The sequence below is a fragment of the Chanodichthys erythropterus genome, chromosome 2, assembly GCF_024489055.1.
Source record: "Chanodichthys erythropterus isolate Z2021 chromosome 2, ASM2448905v1, whole genome shotgun sequence".
NCBI lineage: Eukaryota > Metazoa > Chordata > Actinopteri > Cypriniformes > Xenocyprididae > Chanodichthys > Chanodichthys erythropterus.
In genome coordinates, this window is record NC_090222.1 from 38,662,501 (window position 1) to 38,685,007 (window position 22,507).

At 33.4% G+C, this 22,507-nt stretch overlaps 3 protein-coding genes across 4 annotated transcripts in view; 2 read left to right on the forward strand and 1 right to left on the reverse strand.

The window, feature by feature from the left end:
• usf2l (upstream transcription factor 2, c-fos interacting-like) overlaps positions 1-107 on the reverse strand; it is a 19,044-nt gene extending 18,937 nt beyond the window's left edge. Inside the window, exon 1 of the mRNA XM_067397721.1 lies at positions 1-107. This exon is cut by the window's left edge and continues 26 nt beyond it. The gene's annotated coding sequence lies outside the window, so the exon portion shown is untranslated.
• A 222-nt stretch (positions 108-329) lies between these two features.
• etfb (electron transfer flavoprotein subunit beta) lies at positions 330-9,791 on the forward strand. Its single transcript, XM_067397743.1, has 7 exons — positions 330-457; positions 2,881-3,039; positions 4,392-4,550; positions 4,642-4,704; positions 4,895-5,053; positions 8,682-8,894; positions 9,306-9,791. Exons 1-6 carry the CDS (start codon positions 404-406, stop codon positions 8,850-8,852), a joined length of 765 nt encoding a protein of 254 aa, XP_067253844.1. The 5' UTR covers positions 330-403; the 3' UTR covers positions 8,853-8,894; positions 9,306-9,791.
• A 1,484-nt stretch (positions 9,792-11,275) lies between these two features.
• vsig10l (V-set and immunoglobulin domain containing 10 like) lies at positions 11,276-21,902 on the forward strand. Of its 2 annotated transcripts, none has more exons than XM_067397758.1 (13): positions 11,276-11,603; positions 11,873-12,193; positions 12,652-12,924; positions 13,062-13,328; positions 14,122-14,367; positions 14,518-14,796; positions 14,884-14,976; positions 15,274-15,489; positions 17,115-17,219; positions 18,464-18,507; positions 18,582-18,650; positions 18,745-18,812; positions 21,393-21,902. In XM_067397758.1, the coding sequence occupies exons 1-12, from the start codon at positions 11,555-11,557 to the stop codon at positions 18,805-18,807; spliced, it is 2,025 nt and encodes a 674-aa protein (XP_067253859.1). In that variant the 5' UTR covers positions 11,276-11,554; the 3' UTR covers positions 18,808-18,812; positions 21,393-21,902. The 2 variants fall into 2 exon arrangements, with proteins under 2 accessions (XP_067253859.1, XP_067253868.1); XM_067397767.1 differs by having other exon boundaries at positions 17,118-17,219.
• The last annotated feature ends 605 nt before the right edge of the window (positions 21,903-22,507 follow it).

Below are 22,507 nucleotides of genomic sequence, written 5' to 3' on the forward strand. Positions count from 1 at the left end.
TATCGAGCGCTTCAGTCAATATATTTGCCAATATATTCAATTTCTAAGTCTCAGAAAGCTCGTTTCTCTCACCACTTATTGTTATAATTTGATTTAATATTATTGAGTGAGGTCAAGATATTCTACCAGCCCTGCGTTTAGTTACAACAGTCACATAACCTTTAACCCACTTACAAAGGAACCAATTTTAAGTCAGTTTCAGTCAGAGCACTCAGCGTTACTGATTGGCCACAGCTCAGCTTTTGATTGACAGCTCCCTGATCTGAGCAGTTCTATTGGCTAACAGAATGGGCGTACGCTAAACCCCGCCTCAAATGGTGTCACACCGACACCGCTCCGGCTGGATCCTTGTGCTGAAGTTCACTCATGCCGCGGTGATCCGTCGATTAGAGCGAGATCCACGATGAGCGCCCGGGTTCTGGTCGGAGTTAAACGGGTCATTGACTATGCTGTCAAGGTATACATCAGATAATCGTTCAATAGGCTGCTTTTAATTATGAATAAACACGGTGTTGTCCTACTTTGGGCAGTTTATGGCATGGAAAGAGCTGACTGTAGGCCAGCTGTTCTGTTGAATGAGGATAGTTTAGGAAACTGGGTTTGATGAAGGTCAGTGTTAATAATATTGTTATTTTAATTAATATCTAATGAAGAGTTATGGCCGTGGGATCAAAATAACGAGCTATAATCTTCTGTCCAGCTGTAGTTTTACAAACAGCATTAGCATTATAGTGCATATGGGGCTAGTTGCATAAATATAGCCATTTTGCTTTAGTCAAGGGGTCAACAACATTCTTACTCTTCGATATCAAATTACACCAACCTAAGTTATGAACAGTCATAAGGAAAAACATTTGTAAGACTAGTCAGTCCTCTGAAAATGGTAAAAAATGGAATATGTGATCTTTTATTATGACATTGAAAAAAAGGTGTTTTCACATTTAATTGGCTTTTATATTTAAGTTTATATCATTAATACCCTTGTCAAAACATGTGGGTCACCATTAAAGGGACAGTTCACACAAAAATAAAAATTGTCATCATTTACTCATCTTAGGAACACAAATGAAGATCTTTTTGATAAAATCTGAGCGCTTTCTGTCCCTCCATTGACGGCTACGCAACTACCACTTTGATGCTCCATAATGTTAAAGAGATTGTAAAACTAATCCATATGAATTAAGTGGTTTAGTCCAAACTTTCTTAAGAGACTTGATCACTTTATATGGTGAACCGATTGAATTTAAGCTTTTATTCTCATATAAACATTCATCAACTCACATCAGTTGTGGTAAACAGAAGCTCAAGCATGTTTGCTTGACGTGCAAGAACCAATGAGATTCATTCTCATGTTACGCATCAACTTTGAGCTTCCGCAAGAACCAATGAGGTTTGTTCTCACGCGTCAAGCAGGTTCTGTGAACTATCCCTTTAATCTGCATTTTCTTTCCCATCTGGTGTCTATATATGAAGACTTCAGATGCAAAATCCTCTCAGTACCGTCTGAAATTTTCTTCTAAAATTAGCATTTTTATGTTTGTATGTTTAGGTTCAGTTATTTCACTTTAATGAAATGTTAATAATAATGAATAGGTCCTTTTCATTGCCATTAAAGTGAAACAACTGAACATAAACATACAAGCTTGATAAAAATGCTCATTTTAGAAGAAAATTTCAGATGGCACTTAGAGGCTTTTGCATCTGAAGTCTTCATATGTAATTGCATTTATATATGTACATGCTCACATTTATATTTAGTACGTGAGAAAATGGCATTCTGTCAATTATCAGATACAAGTAGTTTATATAATTACATGTATCTAAAATATAGGCGAAGAAGAGAAAGTTTATGAATTTATCATCTTAAGGTCACACTAAAGAGTGTTAAAAAAATACCTCATGCCGCTTAACATCATTTGAATTATTAGCACTCAATTAGCAATATTGTGTTTATAGTATGCAACATTTTGCAAAACCGTATTCTTCCATTTCCAGTGTAAATGAAACTGATGTAATATTATCAGCTGCGAACATTATATATTTTAGACTCATCATTTGATCAAAGTACCTTTTGTGCAAATTAATATGTAAATGAAGAGCCGATACTACAAAAATAACACGTATATACTATTCTAAGTTGCAGTTAAAGTGTTTTAAAGCATCTGTGGTTTTCTATAAGAATTAATTACATTGCATTTTGCCATCTAAAAGTGAACAAACATGTGATCTGAATACTGATTTTCCCATTTAGCCTGTAATCTTTGTTCTTGTGACCTTTTGTTTTGGCCATTATCATCAAGTTTTCAGATAACAAATGAGTTGCTATGTTGTAATTTATTGATTGTCAGATCATATTGAATCAGGCATGTTATTAATACATTGTCAAATGTCCCAAATCTGTGTCATTATAATCATTTCAAATCAAATGAGCTGGAGTAAATAAGCTTGTGTTCGATGTAATTTAAGATCAAGAAACCTCTGCTATGATCCATATAGCAACTTATTGATCTAGAAGTATGTGGCCTCAGTACTGCTAATATCAGCTGCTTGGCTTACAGACCGATCAGTCTGTGTTGTCAGCATGCCGCGGATTATGAAACTGCCTCCGTGGTTTCAGAGTCGGTCTGTGTCCTTCATGCCACCCTTGTCATAGTATGTGCACGGGTCATCTGAGGTCAAACATGTCGCCTCTTACTGTGAATGTTTTGGACAACCTCCAGTTCTGCCTTGTGAAAGTCACCATCTTGATCCAGCAATGTTGCTATGAATGATAATGAGTCGACCTAGATAAAAGTTCAGCGTAGAATGGAAAGTCGTATGATGGCTTTGTGTTTCTACTTTAAGATTACGCCACTGTCTCTTTATCTCTGCCCACCTCAGATCAGAGTCAGGCCGGACCACAGCGGAGTGGTTACAGACGGGGTCAAGCATTCGATGAACCCCTTCTGTGAGATTGCGGTGGAGGAGGCCGTCCGACTCAAGGAGAAGAAGCTTGTTAAGGAGATTGTGGCTGTCAGCTGTGGTCCTCAGCAGGTTCAGGTAAGTGTGCGTGTGTGTATATATATATATATATATATGTCTCAAGTGTGTGTATATGTCTCAAGTTGAACACACCTAATAAAGCTGTTTGAATGAACTGAATGAATGAATGACTCATTTAGACATTTACCGCCACCTACTGGCAGTTTTAGTTTCTTATTTAGAGTATCATTTCATTAAAAATTATTTCATATTTTAGAATAGTTTGCCAAAAAATTAAAATTCTGTTTATTTACATTTATTCATCATAATGCCATTTCAAACCTGTATGACTTTCTTTCTTTTGTGGAACATAAAAAATCTTTTGAAGAATGTTGGTAACCAATTTTTTTTGGTCTGTAAACATATCTAAATACTAATTCATATGCAACTTTGGGGAAAACAAAAAACAAAAAGCATTGGCTGTTGTAGCCTAAAGGTTTGTGTAAGAAATTCTATGTTGAATGAAATAAAATATTTTTTTCTAAAGCTTTTTTTTGTAATGTGTATTTGATGCTTTTCTCATTTAACACAATAATGACTTTAAATAATCTTTTGGGGGTAATTTCTCAGCCAAATTTGATGTGGAATTAATTAGATTAATTTATCGCCACATTGTGTAATTAGATAATCGCTTGACAGCCGTGTGTGTATAAAACGCCTGTAGTTATTTACAGTAAAAACTAATATTTTGAAATGTTATTAAAATTAAAAATGAGTGGTTTTTTTATGTGAATATATTGTAAAATGTAATGTGATCAAAGCTGAATTTTCAGCATATTTTAAATTTATTTAAAAATTAATACATTTATTCAAGAAGATGCATCAAATAAATAGATGTCAAAAGTGGCATTAAAGACATTTACAATGTTACAAAAGATTTCTTTTTCAAATAAGTGCTATTTTTAACTTTCTATTCATAAAAAAATCAGAAAAAATGCATCATGTTTTCCACAAGAATATTAAGCAACAAAAACTGTTTTCAACATTGATAATATCCGTTATTAATAGTTGTGCACCAATAATAGAGCAGCAAATCATCATATTGGAATGATTTCTGAAGGATCATGTGACACTGAAGACTGGAGTAATAATAATGGTATTTTGCAATATTATTGCTTTTTATTGAAGTAAAAAAAAATGTTCCTGAAAGAATTATTAATATATGATAGTGCATATATATTACTTTAATTATATAACTATTTATTGTAAATAATTTGAGAAAATAGCTTCACCTTGACCTTTGTGATGTAATGTAAAAACAACTAAAAACATTCAGAGTTTCATGTCTTTATGTTCCTTTAGTACATGAGGAGAGAATATTAAACCACAGTTATTAATTTCTGGGTGTCGCATTAATATCCGTGTTGCAGGAGACGATCCGGACCGCTCTGGCCATGGGTGCGGACCGCGGCATACATGTGGAGGTGTCTGGAAAGGACTACGACGCGCTTGGTCCGCTGCAGGTCTCCAAGATTATGGCTGCTCTCGCTAAGAAAGAAGAAGCGGATCTGATTATTCTGGGTAAACAGGTAGCTGATGGTTAATTATTGTACTGTATTAACAAATTACTGAACATTCATCAATTGATTTCATGATATTGTGGTATTGTTCCTCTTTTAGGCCATAGATGATGACTGCAATCAAACTGGACAGATGACGGCAGCCCTGTTGGACTGGCCGCAGGTTTGTTCCCATCTGTGTATTTAGTAATGTTTGATATGGATTGACTATGGATTTGAGTATGGTGTTGATCTTTGCATGACCAGTGTTCTTCTGAAAATGTCTAAATTGATGTTGATCTGCCTGTTATGTCACATTTTGTCTAAACTGAGAGTGACCAATAACTCCCCACACTTATTATATAATTTTCTAGGGAACTTTTGCATCCGAATTGACCTTAGAAGGAGGCATGCTGAAGGTGGTGAGAGAAATTGATGGTGGATTAGAGACCATTAAGATCAAAATGCCAGCTGTGGTGACTGCTGACCTCCGTCTCAACACTCCCAGATACGCCACGCTGCCCAACATCATGGTACAGTAATGCAACACTGCACTTCACTGCACGCCCAAAGGGATTAAAGTACATTTTTTGCACTAGCAATGCCAAGATCATAGTTTCAATTCCCAGGGAATGCATGAACTAATCTAATGCATAACTTGAATGTAATTTAAGTTGCTTTGGATAATATGTAAATAAATTTTTTCTCACTCAATTATGTCGTAATAATGAGATGTCGTTAAAACAACATCTTTTCTTATGACATAATTTCTCATAATAACGAGATATGTTAAATTTCATGTTTTCTCATAATAACAAAATGTTTTGTTAAAATTACACCTTTTCTCTTAATAACAAGATATGTGGTTAAAAAGGCATGTTTTCTAGTAATAACGAGATGTTATGTCATTAAAAGACTTCTTTTCTCATTATAACAACATCTTTTCTCGTAATAACGAGATATTGTTGTTAAAATGGCATGTTTTTTTCGTAATAACGAGGTGTCATTAAACACAATTATTTCTCATTATAACAACTTTTCTCATAATAATGAGATTGTTGTTAAAATGACATCTTTTCTTGTAACGAGATATTTGCTGCGTTCCAATTTGCCTACTTATACTACGCCCTAAAAGTATGTACTCTTTCTGTGAACAAAAAGTACTTACTTTTGAGTGTGTAGTAAAAGAGTAGACAAGCTTTGGGACATACTAACATATCATACAATCGCGTCTTTTCTCTCTGTCGCATCCAGTCACCGTAAACTGCCCTGTCAGTCATCTTACATCCTCCACATTTCATTTAGTTAATTGCCTACGGTATCGGAGAGAAATACAGCACATTGATCTGCAGTCGTGGGTCTTTCATGTGGAGAACTCTCCTCATATTAATGCATAATGATTCATTTAAAAGTTAATGGCCATTCGGATCTTTATAAAAGTCCACATTGGTATTTGCAGATGAAAAATAACACGGGTAACATTAAATATATATTTTCTATCAGGTTAAACTGATTATTTGTCACTCAAATCTCTCAGCGTCGATCGCATATATCCGCCATGTTTTGTAGTTTTTTAACACTTTTTACTCGTGTTTGTAGTTCTGAACTGAATCCTTGTCCAATGCGCAATGGGTTGTGGGCAGTATTAGCCTTTATAGTGTGCAAGGATCCACACTTCGAAAATCTACCGGAAATAGTGGACCATCCGGGGACTTTTGGCATACTCTTTTCAACATACTATGCTTTGGGACACACTTATTTTAATCTCACATACTATTTAGGATGGATAGTATGGACATTGGAACGCAGGGTGAATGTCACTAAAACAGCAGGTTTTCTTGTAATGAGATGTTATGTAATTAAAACTACATCTTTTCTCGTTATAACAACATCTTTTCTCGTAATAACGAGATTGTTGTTAAAATGATACCTTTTCTCGTAATAACGAGATATTATGTTGTTAAAACTACATCTTTTCTCGTTATAACAACATCTTTTCTCTTAATAACGAGTTGTCGTTAAAACAGCATGTTTTCTCGTAATGAGATGTCATTAAATTACATCTTTTCTCATTATAACAACATTTTTTCTCATAATAACAAAATGTTATGTTGTTAAAACGACATCTTTTCTCGTTTATAAAATTTTTTTCTTGTAATAACGACATATTATGTTGTTAAAATGACACCTTTTCTCATAATAACGAGATGAGGTTGTTAAAACGACATCTTTTCTTGTAATAACGAGATATTATGTTGTTAAAACGACACCTTTTCTCTTAATAACGAGTTGTCGTTAAAACAGCAGGATTTTTCGTAATAGAGATTAGAGATTAATAACGAGATATTATAATGTTAAAACGACACCTTTTCTCGTAATAACGAGAGATTATGTTGTTAAAACGACACCTTTTCTCGTAATAACGAGATATTATGTTGTTAAAATGACACCTTTTCTCTTAATAACGAGATATTATGTTGTTAAAACGACACCTTTTCTTGTAATAACGAGATATTATGTTGTTAAAACGACACCTTTTCTCTTAATAACGAGTTGTCGTTAAAACAGCATGTTTTCTCGTAATGAGATGTCATTAAATTACATATTTTCTCATTATAACAACATTTTTTCTCATAATAACGAAATGTTATGTTGTTAAAACGACATCTTTTCTCGTTTATAAAATGTTTTTCTTGTAATAACGACATATTATGTTGTTAAAATGACACCTTTTCTCATAATAACAAGATGAGGTTGTTAAAACGACATCTTTTCTTGTAATAACGAGATATTATGTTGTTAAAACGACACCTTTTCTCTTAATAACGAGTTGTCGTTAAAACAGCAGGATTTCTCGTAATAGAGATTAGAGATTAATAACGAGATATTATATTAAAACGACACCTTTTCTCGTAATAACGAGATATTATGTTGTTAAAACGACACCTTTTCTCGTAATAACGAGATATTATGTTGTTAAAATGACACCTTTTCTCGTAATAACGAGATATTATGTTGTTAAAATGACACCTTTTCTCGTAATAACGAGATATTATGTTGTTAAAACGACACCTTTTCTCGTAATAACGAGATATTATGTTGTTAAAATGACACCTTTTCTCGTAATAACGAGATATTATGTTGTTAAAACGACACCTTTTCTTGTAATAACGAGATATTATGATGTTAAAACGACACCTTTTCTCGTAATAACGAGATATTATGTTGTTAAAATGAAACCTTTTCTCATAATAACGAGATATTATGTTGTTAAAACGACACCTTTTCTCTTAATAACGAGATATTATGTTGTTAAAATGACACCTTTTCTCGTAATAACGAGATATTATGTTGTTAAAACGACACCTTTTCTCATAATAACGAAATGTTATGTTGTTAAAACGACATCTTTTCTCGTTTATAAATTTTTTTTTCTTGTAATAACGATATATTATGTTGTTAAAACGACACCTTTTCTCATAATAACGAGATATTATGTTGTTAAAACGACACCTTTTCTCGTAATAACGAGATATTATGTTAAAACTACACCTTTTCTCGTAATAACGAGTTGTCGTTAAAACAGCATGTTTTCTCGTAATGAGATGTCATTAAACGACATCTTTTCTCATTACAACATTTTTTCTCGTAATAATGAAATGTTATGTTGTTAAAACGACATCTTTTCTCATTAAAACATTTTCTTGTAATAACAAGATGTCGTTAAAACAACATATTTTGTACGTGACTTGTAAGAAATATGCCTTTATCTGTTGTATAATAGAGAATTTATCCTATATAGCATAGATTAGTGCCTTTATCACACTTCCACGCTCAAAAAGCAGAAGCAAATATAGCATAAAATACCTTTGGATGCCTGTATCAATGGCAGTGCCCATAGCACAAGATTGCTGTGAAACAAATCACAGGTTCCCTCAGGATTTTTAGATGGAAAAGTACTTTTCAATGTGAAATTCTGTGGTTAACATTAAATTGATGAGACATAAATTTTCAAACCCCTTTAAAAGTCAAGCTTACATAGCACTACAGCCCAATATCAATACATTTCTTTAAAGAAACCTTGTAAATCAGGGAAGAAAACATCCCGTAAATGTGTGCCATATGGCATGTATTAGTTTCATTTTTTTTGTGCCTCTGTAGAAAGCGAAGAAAAAGAAGATTGCAAATGTGAAGCCTGCTGACCTGGGAGTGGATGTGACCTCAAGGTTGGAGGTGCTCAAGGTGGACGAACCTCCTCAGAGACAAGCTGGAGTAAAAGTGGAGACGGTCGAGGATCTGGTGGTAAAACTGAAAGAGGCTGGAAGAATATAGAGGAAGTAGATGCAGGAGGGGCAAAGCAGACGAACACTGAAGGTGAGAATATAATATGACTATTAAATGATGCACTCAGGCCCTGTTTCCACCTAGCATTAAGATGTGTTTTGGTCGATCGGATCACAAGTGGATGACGCTAAATACAGGTGTTTCTCCTGTTCTCTCTGCCATACAAACACACACACGTACAGTCAAAAGTTCTCACACACACACACACAGAGAAACTTGTCAGCGCTTCCCTGCAACTTTATCAACAAAATAGATTCACATCTGCAAAACTACACGATATTTCTGAGTGTCATAGTAGCTGTTTTTGAAGGAGCAGGTTGCCTCCTTTTTGGTGGCCACATAGTGACAAAAATAAAATAAACATTTATAAAAAAGTCATATAGTTTGGATTCTTATGAACGGGTCATTCATGTTGTATTTTGTCTTTTATGTTTTTTGTAGGTCTTTCATAACTGGTGATGGAGAAAGCTTTGAGGCCAGTAAAGTCTGCATTGGTCCCGTCATAGATCCAGACCAGACCCATGTTGTATCTGTGTTTTTGAGAGACACTGATCATCAGCTCCCATCTGTCCCAGTGAGGGATCACCAGTTCATCTGTGCATTTTAAGAAAGAGAACATCAAAATATAGGGAACACTTTTGAATGCTCTATTAAGCCATTGTTTGTTTTATTCATATGTTCACTCAAAATCACAACCGGACGGACGTTGTCTGTGCTCCTGTTGTTAATTTGTGTAATTAAAAATCAGTCTAGTTTGAACAAGCCTTAGAGTTTATTGATGTTGTTTAAAGTTGAGCCTCATTTTTAACCCGACAGTGTCTCTCAGCATTAAGAAAGAGTAAATCACGTTACCACAAGCGCCTCTCAATGAGCCCTGATTGTACAGTATCATTTGATGACAATAAAAAGTTGTCTTTTTCATATGCATATCATTATTGTAAGTCTTTTTAATTTTGGGGATCTGTGCAATGGGATGTTTGGTTTTCCACTTTTAAAGCTGCAGTTATGTTTGCGATGGTAAGTTACTTTTTCCAGTCCCACTGCTGAGACAACTGTATGTCCATTTATGTCAAGATTTGAGCTTGTGTAACCTGTTGTGTGGGAAAATGATTTGAAAACACACTGAGACGTCCATCTGGTTTACTGGTAAACAAAGGAAGAGCTGGGTACCATGTGGGCTCTGTTGAATGAAGACATCAGGTAATCTCACAGTAGGTCACTTCTCTTTATCCATCTTTGGGTGTATGATTACTTTTCAAAGCCATTCTGCGTGATATTGTAATCTCTCTACACTGCATCGAGTGAACTTGGTGATAACTGTTATAAATAACTGTTTAAAACTATTAGATAAATGACTAGGAGATGCTTGGCTCAGTCCAAAACTTCCATTGGACATCACTCGATTTTCAGGATTTTGCAGAGTCTTTTGTCCACTAAAAGGATAATTGTGTGTAGTCATCAGTGGTTCTCAATATTTTTGACATTAAGGTCCCCATTGTCTATAACATTTTTCGAAGGCTCCATAACTTTTTCATTAGTTCATGTTTTAAAACTCAAATGTGCTCAAAAATTCTACAAAATATTTTCTAGCTAAACTAGGAATAAGCATATTCATTATTATTAAATAAATAAATAATGTATTTTGTTAATTTTTTTAGGACTAGAAATCACACTTTTATCATTAGGAATTAAAATAATTTTTATTTTATTTTTTATTTTTTTTCTTGTAGCACATTTTGATTATATATATATATATATACCGATAGCTGATTATTCAGAGTGATATCCGCTGATATCAATGATACCGATAGTTTGGCGGTTTTACCTTTTATACCCTCTTTTAAATTAATAATTTCATTCTAATTAATAATTAATCATATTTTGAAATAAATGCAAATAAAAACTTTCTCCATTTCATCAACTTGTTTCAGAGTATCAGTTATAAACAAACACATTACTCTAATATTAACATACATTAACTAAATTCTACTGATTAAATTATATTTCTAAACTTTCTGAATGTTATTAATTCAAATAATTACTATTAATATTGAACATCAAACTGGTTTCTTAGCATTTTCTTTACACAAAGCACACATTCAGTCCATTTTCCTGCCCTCTTTTGATTGACAAAATATATCAGCCCTGACTATAGGCTTTTTTTAAACTATTGGCCGATAACTGATAGTGTGAAATTTAGCTTTTATCGGCCGATATATCTGTGCATCTCTAAAATATATATATATATATATATATATATATATATATATATATATATATATATATATATATATATATATATATAATATATATAATATATATATAATATATATAATATATAAATTTGGTATGAACTGTCCCTTTAAACGCAGGACGCTAAGCCCCGCCCACTCGTACAGTTCGTGTAATGATCAGTCTATGGTAATGATTACTCTCGGTTTTTATGATCAAACTTCTTTTGTGCGCGTGAAAAGAAACTTGAAATCGACGTTTGTAATTCTAAGTAAACAGAACAGACGTTTTATGTGTCAAGTGTTGTGACTGATGGGTCGTTTTCTCCAGGTAAATCTCACCTGTACGGAGGAGTTTGGGAATCTCTCAGGGATTTTGAGCTATTCATCAGTTACCAAAGGAATGACTTCATCATCAAAATTAAAACTCTGAAACACCTTCAACTTTAGTCTGTCGACATGCAAATGCCGTTTAGTTTGATTTGTGTTCTTTTGTTCTTCATTGCAGGTAAGTGAAAATCAAATTTATTCATTTGTCTATACATAAATATATTGTTATGCATTTTATTGGAAGTAACAGTCTTTAACACAAAAAGTAAAAAGTTTAATTAATCTATTATTATCTCTGAAACACTGAAAAATGCTGTTCTTAGAGTTTTTGTCTTGTTTCCAGTCCAAATATCTAAAAATTCTTAAATCAACAAACGCCCTAAACATTGTAACATCATGGCAGAGTTATGCAAGAAGAATTATTGCTTTTTTTCTCCCCTATTACAGGTAATCTTTGTTATCTGACCGTCTCACCCACGGGACCCGTATCAGTTGAAGCCCTTGTGGGCACAAATGTGACGCTCGGTGTGTCTCACGCTGGTGCCCCTCAGCCCGAGGTCATGTGGTTTATGGGAAGCCATCTGATCGCCAAATGGACCGTTGGTGACGGCTCGATTCCAGGTGTTGCTTCAGACATTTTAAAACCAGAACAGGACGGATCCCTCACATTCATTAATGTGCCTCTTAGTTATAACAGTACATACACTGTGGAAATGACTAAAATCGGGGAGGCAAAGGTCAGCGCTACATTTGACCTCTTTGTTTACGGTGAGTGAGGAGAAGATGGCTGAGAATACATTATGTGTGGTAATTAGCGATAGACAGTTATATTGATCGATTAGTAGGATTATATTTGGCTATTTTGAGACTCTCAACAATGTAAGGCTGAACACCGTTACTGACAATCCTCATTTTTTCTGCCTGAGATTCTCCAGCTTTGTTGTTGTTGAGCTGTTAAAGCTCCGCCCTCTTCTGGAGCAGCAGCTCATTTGCATTTAAAGGGATGCACACAAACGGCGTGTTTTTGCTCACACCCAAATAGGGGCAAATTTGACAAGCTATAATAAATGATCTTTGTGCTGAAACTTCACAGACACATTCTGGAGACACCAGAGACTTATATTACATCATCTATATATAACAAAACCTACTGGTTTGAACATGTACTAGCAGCCTTGTCAATTTATTTATTGATGAAGTGTGGTTAATTTCCTCTTTCTCAATAGATATCATCATGAATGTTTCCCTGCACACCGATTCAGATGACGCCGTTGAGGGTGAAGTGAAGTTCACCTTGTATTACAGCACAATGCGAGGAGATGCCAAAGAGGTGAGGTGGCTCTTTAATGGGCTCCAGATAAAAAATGGATCTCATTATTCCATCGGCGGGAAGAAACTCACAATAAACCAGCCCAGCAGGAATGACACGGGTCGCTACACCGTATTACTAACCAACCCGTTCAGCTCTGAGACGCATCACAGGAACGTCACAGTGCTGTGTGAGTTTCACTACGTTGGTTTAAATCACCTGTGCTTCTTGTTACCTTTGGTAGAATGTCATTAAGATGCTTTTACTTTCCCAACAGTAGCCTGTTTCATTTCCTACATCTTATTTTCCCTCTTCGGCTGCTCTTAGATGGACCAGATCTGCCGGTTCTCAAGGTCAGTCCCACAAAAGCAGTCTTTGTTTCGGGGGAGTCTCTGTTCCTCTCCTGTCAGGCCGAGGGTGAACCGGACCCCTCCACATCGTGGTTTTTCAATGGAGAGTCCATTGCCACGTCTCCAGCTGGAACAGCCCATCTCAACAATGTTAAGACGAGTCAAAGTGGCATTTATACCTGCGTGATGGTCAACACCAGAACTGAGGTGACGCTTGAGAGGAACGTCACTGTAATTGTCTATGGTACGAGTTTGTAATTCAGATTTAATATGGGCAAAATATGGGAATACCAGCATGTTAGGATGTTGTGCATGTGAATATTTTCTTCGGATGGCTTGATTTTTGTTTAAGGCAAGAAAACATCCAAAATACACATTTAAGTGTTTATTTTATTACATTTTTTTCTATTTGCATCCAAAATTCTCTCTGTAAAAACCTTTTATGTCAACAAAATGAAACAAGAATTTTGAACCTGGCTTTATCTAATTTATTTATTATTTATGTTCAGATTTCTGTTCTGGAAATGTATGCAAATTAGTGTATTTTTATATAAGAGCATGCATATTTAATAAGATAATAATTAGCATATTTTAGCATAACATTTCAGAAAACTTGAAACTTTATTTTATTGCATTTTTTCTATTTGCATCCAAAATTCTCTCTGTAAAAACCTTTATGTCAACAAAATGAAACAAGAATTTGGAACCTGGCTTTATCTAATTTATTTATTATTTATGTTCAGATTTCTGTTCTGGAAATGTATGCAAATTAGTGTATTTTTATATTTAAGAGCATGCATATTTAATAAGATAATTTGCATATTTAAACATAAAATTTCAGAAAACTTGGAACTTGAAATGCAGAATTTAATATGTTAAAAGTGCAATGTGTAAATTTAGGAGGATCTATTGACAGAAATGCTATATATATATATATATATATATATATATATATATATATATATATATATATATATATATATATATATATATATAATGTGTGTGTCAATACATAATCTCTTATTTCCTCATGGCAGAGCCTCCCAGTGGCGGGCCGCTGTGTTCAGTTCAGGCTGTGAATGGAAGCGCAGCGCTGCAGTTCCACTGTCTGTGGCCAGGAGGCGCTCCAGAAGCACAAGTGTCTTTCCCTGACCTCAGCTATAATGCCAGTGGATACAGCAATTACAGCATAACTATAAATGACATTCAGAGACTAAATGGACAAGAAGTCATCTGTAAAGCAGAACATCCGCTGAATCAGACACAATGCAGTGTCATTCCCCGTAAGTGATGCTATAGGCTATATATATATGTGGGTGTGTATATATATATATATATATTTATATATATATATATATATATATATATATATATATATATATATATATATAAGTAAGCCTTTGGATGAAGCCTGTCATTAAATTATGTTGCAGGTGGTCCTGTGGATTTTCTGCCTGTCGTTTTAACCAGCATGAGTGAAGATGAGCGGCCGATGGTTGTGATTCACTGCTCTGCTGAAGCCACACCTGAAGCCCTGGTGCTCTGGATCAAGAATGGGGAACACTTGCAAACTGGGTCCAAATACCAGATCAGTACAAACACAGCTCAGCTGTTCATTCATGATTTTAATGCCACTTCTACAGACCTGGACACCTACACCTGCACTGCCACCAACCCTCTCGGGAACACAACTGTGGACACTACACTGCTCGGTATGGATCAACTCGAGTTTATCATTTGCAATAATGCGTTTCAAATGTCTATACCACTAAAAAAAAACTGGTATCAATCTTTTTAAGGCCCTCAAATCTCCAATTCAAGTGTTTTCCTGAGTGATGATCAAACAGAAGTAACTCTAACGTGGCATGTTCCTCTCACCTCTGTTATTACAGGTACATATAAAATAAACAAATAATAAACAAATAATCACAGGTCAAGCTTTGTTTGGATAATGATTATTTTTATGAAAGAGCATGCATATTTAATAGGATAATTTGCATATTTAAACAAAACATTTCAGAAAACTTGTAATGCAGAATTTAATATGTTAAAGGTGCAGTGTGTTAATTTAGGAGGATCTAATATATATACATATTTATGTCAATACATCAACTCATTTTCATCATGGCAGAGCCTCCCAGTGGTTTGGATAATAATTGCATATTAAAAGTGTCATTGTACTTTTAAAGGCTTTGATATCCAGATGAAAGGCCCAGAGCTCTCAAGCCCTTCTCAACCCAAACGCAACATCATGTCAGACTTCTGCACCATCAAAGTGATGCCGGCCTCTGCTGGAAACACAACTGTCTCAGGACTCGACCCAAAGTCTACTTACTACTTCAGGATCGTCCCTAAAGCGGGCAGAACCGCAGGAGAACCGTCAGAGCAACTTCGGATCGGACCAGGTGACATGAATCACAAACTGAATACGCTTTAAAGAGCGCACATGATCACAGTGATGCTGCTTATTGAAGAATAGAGCAGGTAAAATGCAAATCTGTGCGTTTGCATAGCTAAACCTTTTTGCTCATTTCATATGCAATGAGGTCATTTTCATTATTTCAAGTCAAAAATTTTAAGGATCAGAGAGAGGGAGAAAAAAGGCCATAAAAAACTAAATTATGACTATTTGGACACAGAAACACAGGAAAAAATGCATACTACAGATAGACGCTACCATACAAAAGTTTTTAATGTTTTTGAGTTTCTAGTCTTTTCTGTACGGAAGAGGATTAGGGCCAAGCAATAATAAAAAATTAAAACCTTCTCGAGATTAAAAATTTCTAGAAAAAATTCGAAATAAAATGTTGAGAATAAAGTCATAATTTAATGAGTTTATTTTCAACATTTTATCTCGACTTTTTCCTTGAAATTTTACATTTTTCTCATAATTTAACGACTTTTTTCTTGTAATTTAATTACTTTATTCTCGACATTTTATCTCGACTTTTTTCTCGAAATTTAACGAGTTTTTTTCGTAATTTAATGAGTTTATTCTCAACATTTTATTTCGACTTTTTTCTCTAAATTTAATGATTTTTTTCTCATAATTTAACGAATTTGTTCTTGTAATTTAACGACTTTTTTCTCAAACTTTAATCAGTTTTTTTCTCGTAATTTAATGAGTTTATTCTCAACATTTTATTTCGACTTTTTTCTCATAATTTAACGACTTTTTTCTGGTAATTTAATTACTTTATTCTCAACATTATCTCGACTTTTTTCTCGAAATTTAACAAAATTGTTCTCATAATTTAACGAATTTGTTCTCGTAATTTAACTACTTTTTTCTTGTAATTTAATTACTTTATTCTCAACATTTTATTTCGACTTTTTTCTCGATGGTTTCATTTTTTTATTATTGCTTGGCCCTAATCCTCTTCCGTACTTCTGATCATCAAGGCTGTGTTTATTTGATCAAAAATAAGTAAAAATTCTGAAATATTATTATAATTTATAATAACTGTTTTCTACGTGAATATATTGTAAAATATAATTTATTCCTGTGATCAAAGCTGAATTTTCAGCATCATTACTCCAGTCTTCAGTGTCACATGATCCTTCAGAAATCATTCTAATATGCTGATTTGCTGCTCAAGAAACATTTATGATTATTATTATGTTGATAACCATTGCTTTAAATGTTTTTTTTCAGGATTCTTTGATGCAAATAAAATTTAAAAGAACAGCATTTATTTGAAATAAAAATCTTCTGAAACATTATAAATGTCTTTACTGTCAATTCAGCTTAAAGAAGACCTATTATGCCTTTTTACAACACTTTGTTGAACTTTTTCATGCTCAAACAGCAACATTACATACTAAAGAAAGATGCACATGGAAAAAAAGCAGAATAGGACCCTTTAAAAGCATCTAAAAGCATTCATTCCTTAAAAAAATGACATGATCCCTTTAAGTTAATAATAATGAGCACTATTTATCAAGTTAAGTGCAAACAAAGAAAAAAAATGATTGTACTGCAGTCTTCTAATGCCGTGCGTGTTGTTGTTGTTGTTGTTGTGTTGGTCAGCAGCTGGACTCAGTGGAGCCGCCATCGCTGGTCTTGCTGCTGGACTCCCCTGCGCTGTTCTTGTCCTCCTCGTTGTGTTGGGCTTCATCTGCTGCGGGACACGAGGTGAGTGATGCTTCCTCCATCTGGCTATGGATCAATTGGTAGAACATTGCACCTGCAACATCAAGGTCAAGGGTTTAATTCCCAGATAACACATACCGGCATGCACTGTAAGTCATTTTGGATAAAAGTGTCTCCCAAATGCATAAATATAACTATAAATCAGCCAATACCTGAGCATTTAAGATGATCAGCATTATCTGAGAGCTGTGAACACTTGCTGATAATAGAAGTTAGAAAAATCTACAGCCATAATGATAAATTTCTGTTATCAAATTTGATTTTTGTTGAGTAAATATCAAGAAAATTAAACTTTGAATTTCAGAATTATTTTTTAATTGCAAAATAAACCCCAACACAGTGTTTAGGATGTTGGAGCAAAGCATTGAGATCTTATATCACTCAAAATGATTTATAAGACACAAGATTATTGCTTTTATAAAACAGTGGCAACTGCAATATGAAAAAGACACCAGTGATTGGGATTCTCATTTTATCAGAATAATAAAATAATATAGTTAATAATTGTTTCTGGATATCAAATAATATAGCAATTTGGCATCTTAATAATAATAATAATAAATCAAATAAATGTGCGATCTCCGTTGTTATTTTAGTATCATTGATATAACATCTTAGTTTTGTAATGTTTTTAACTAGATTTTATATTTATATTTTCTACTTTCATTTTAATTTTTGTTAAAGTTTTAGTCATTTTGTAGTGCTTTTGTCTTTTTTTTTTTTTTTAAGTTTTAGCTCTTAGTTTTGATTTATTTAGTTTTAGTTATTTTAGTACTTAAACTAAAATAACCTTGGCAAATAGCTAAAATATTTTTTTAGTTATTTCAGCGCTAATACTTTACACTAAGGTTACATTTTATTAATAATTGTTAACCGCATTCGTTAACATGAACAAATGAAAAATACTTCTAAAGTGTTTATTAATCTTATTTAATTTTAATTTCAACATTTACTAACACATTATTAAAATCAAAAGTTGTAGCTGTTAGTATTATTTAATGGTTTTGAGCTAACATCTAACAAAAAACAGTGTTTTATTAACTAACTTTGACAAAGCTGAATAAATACAGTAACAAATGTATTGCTCATTGTTAGTTAATGCATGAATGGGACCTTATTGTAAAGTGTTACCATTTCATTTCATGTTTATTATTAGGTGTGTGTTGCACTTTACAATGGCTTCAAATGCATGTCTGAACTAATAAACGAATGACTCTTTTCCTCAGCGGATCGAAGCCCCAGGTATCCCGTATCAAGAGCAGTGGAGAAGGTAAGAGAGGCCATTCTTGTGTGATTGTGCGGCTGTTCTTCATCTCCTCTGAAGTGTCTTTCTCCTCTCTTCAGGTTGTCATCTGTCGATCTACTCTGCTGAGAGGACGACTGAAACCTCCGCCTGAATACAGACTCCATCAGGTACCTGCCGACTCAACTTCAGCTCTCAATCATTGAGACTCGACGCCTCTCTTGTGTTCACTGACTGTTTCCCGTGTTTTTTCACATGGTGCAGACTGAGCGATCGGGTCCTTTGCCTTCTGTGAACTCGGGCGTGAGAATGGCCACCACCGTGTGACTCCTGTGAGTTAGTCTTATCGGTAACACTTTACTTTAAGGGGTCATGACATGGATTTTTTTTTTTTTTTTTGTATGTTCCTTGAGGTTCACTTATGTTTGCACAAACATAAAAAATGAATGCTGTCAAAATTAGAGTGTTAACATATGCGATTAATTATTTCAGTTTAATGCGTTAAAAATATTTAACGTTTTTTCCTTCATAATTTGGCTAGCTATACATTATATGATCCCGCTCTTATTCACACAAAAGCTTTTATACCATTCAAGCGCCACAAGACACACAAGAACGCTGTCTGTGAATGTCGTGTCAGCCAGTATCGAGTTCTCTTTTGCGCTTGAACAAACAATAACACACAGAATTCTACGGAAGAGAATTAGGGCCAAGCAATAATACATAAATAAAACCATCTCGAGATTAAAGTTGTTAAATTTAAAGAAAAAACATGTTAAATTTCGAGAAAAAGGTTTAAATAAAATGTTGAGAATAAAGTCATGAAATTATGAGAAAAAAGTTGTTAAATTACAAGAACAAATTCATTAAATTACGAGAACAAATTCGTTAAATTATGAGAACAAATTTGTTAAATTACGAGAATTTGTTCTCGTAATTTAACGACTTTTTTCTCATAATTTAATGTTTATTCTCAACATTTTATCTCGACTTTTTTCTCGAAATTTAACAACATTTTTCTCGTAATTTAAAGACTTTTTTCTCGTAATTTAACGATTTTATTCTCAACATTTTATATCGACTTTTTTCTCGAAATTTAATGTTTATTCTCAACATTTTATTTCGACCTTTTTCTTGAAATTTAACGAGTTTTTTCTCGTAATTTAACGAATTTGTTCTAGTAATTTAACAACTTTTTTCTAATAACTTAATGTTTATTCTCAACATTTTATCTAAACTTTTTTCTCGAAATTTAACAACATTTTTCTCATAATTTAACTAATTTCTTCTCGTAATTTAATGACTTTTTTCTCGTAATTTAACGAGTTTATTCTGAACATTTTGACTTTTTTCTCGAAATTTAATGTTTATTCTCAACATTTTATTTCGACTTTTTTCTCGAAATTTAACAACTTGAGATGGTTTTATTTTTTTATTATTGCTTGGCCCTAATCCTCTTCCGTAGAATTATGCCAAAATGCTCCTCATAAGAGCGGTCTTAGTTAAGTTGAGAAGATGAGATGCGCGTCAGATCCACGTCATGTTCGGCAGCGGCAGCTCTTAAAGTGACAGCAGCCTAATAAACCAGCTGCTTTGGTGATGTCTGTCATTAATGTTCAGAGAAAATTGTAGCTTTAATAAGCATTAATCTAAATTTAATGTATAATTTAGGCAGTGAAGACTGTAAAGTGTATAACTTTATTCAATTTCTGTATATTTCCTAACTGTTAGACAGGTAAATATGACATTTATAATAATGGGTTTATGTGAAGATTGTTTTTAAGTTCACTTAAATTAAAAGTTATTTTTTAAAGCCTGATAATGTTGAAATTGATAGCGTTTAGTTATACTGTAATGTTTAATGTCTATAATTAATGTTTTTTAAAAATCACTTTCATAGAGACATCAGTGCAGTATTAGTATCAGTGATTCTGGCCTTCATTCATAAAAAGATGCCATCAAACAAATATTTAAATTATATTGTCTTTAAGTTGTTTCTACATTAATTTGGAGAGTAACTGTGAAATTATTACAACATAAAAACATTAAAAACTCCAATGTTTTTAATCACGATTACAGAAAAATGTGCAATTTTTGTATGGATTGACAGCATTAAACAAAGATATAGGAAAACAGTATCAACGCTCACTCGCTAATGTTTTGTCCTGTTGTCGACAGACTCGAGCGCGTGGAGTATGTGAGAAACTGAACGCACATCTGTATCAGTGTAGACAGCGTCAGTGATTATAATGACTTCTATTTGCTTTTGATGTGACGCTCACATCCAATGTAAGCGAATATCAGCTGTTAAGTGACTGAACACCAGTGGGCGGGGCCTATGGTGTGATGATGTATTGCTATTCGTTGATGTCTTGCTCTGGAGGCAGGCATATGCAAATGTGTTTGCCTGTGTGATGTCACAAAACAAGCTGTTTTTGGAGCTTAATTAAATATATGCTTTGTGTACAATGAGAATGATGTTTTAAGCTCTGACACTTGCAGGATGTATTAATGTTTTAAAGATCAAATTTGATATCTCATGTCATGACCCCTTTAAAGCCTTTATATATAATGCATTACAAATGTATTTTTAATGCATTAAGTATGCCTTGTAATGCACCTTATAATGCATTGTATGATCTATGTGAATAATTGTGACCACAGTTATATTACATTATAATACTTATCTATTCACTGTTACAACGTTAGAAAGTATAATGCATTACAACACAACCAATTTCAGATTTAACAAGGAATCTGTGAACATTATAATGCATTTTAACTTTGGATACAATAATTTCTGAAAAGACAATGCATTATAATGTATATTATGAATACCTTTATAATGTATTATACATAAAGGATTTAAGTAAAGTGTTATCTTATCTAATACATTTATTAATGTGTTGCAGTTGCAGCCCAGATTCGAACAAGCATCTCCCACGTGAGCATCACAGCTACTGATGCAACATGGATTTGTTCTGTAATTCTGTCTATTTGAGTGTATTTTAATTGTACATCATTAGTATGTGAGCACTATATCAAAATGACAATATTTCTGTTATTTATTCTGAAAGAAGTAGTATTAAGAAAACAAGTTTTATTTAGCAAGGATGCATTAAATTGACCGAAAATCAATTTATAAATCAAATAATAATGTTAATTGCAAATAAATGCTGTTCTTTTGAACTTTCTATTCATCAATGTTTCTTGAGCAGCAAATTTCCGAAGGATCATGTGACACTGATGACTGGAGTAATGATGCTGAAAATTCAGATTTGATCACAGGAATAAATAACATTTTACTATATATTCACATAGAAAACAGCTGATTTAAATTGAAATAATATTACACAATATTGCTGTTTTTACTGTATTTTTCATTGAATTAATGACTTATTTCAAATAACATTAAATAAATTGTAATGTAGGCCTATACTTGATGTGACACAATCACAATAAGAACATATTTATTTGATATTCAGACTTTTGCAAAAAGTCTGAATATCTTTTTTCCTGAAAGACTCAGAATCTCGACAATGTCTCAAACTTTGCTCAGATTTGCCATGAAAACTCTGAGATCTCAATATAAACAAACATTTCTCATCTAATTCTCCCAAAATCGAATTATTGGAGCTGCTGTTTGCATTCATTTTATAGATCTATACACGTATATGAACTCAATTGGATGTATTTTCTTAGGAAAGACATCTCTTTCCTTCCTTTTAAATTTCTTTCCTATTTCCAAACGTTCCTCCATCCAAACTTCCATTTTTCTGATCACATTAGCAGATATTTTTCTTTTTTGAAGCATAAACTCGCTTAACTTTCACACATTTTTCAGAAAACAAGACTTAATATCCTAACTAATTTTGCTTCTCAAGTAAATATGTCTTGATTGAAGAATGTTCACACATTTGTACTGGAAAACAAGACAAAAATACTGAGGACGAAAGGTTTTTTTGCAGTGCTGAGAAGGTTTTCGTGTTCAAACTTTCAGATCTTGCATTACTTATTGCTGCACAAT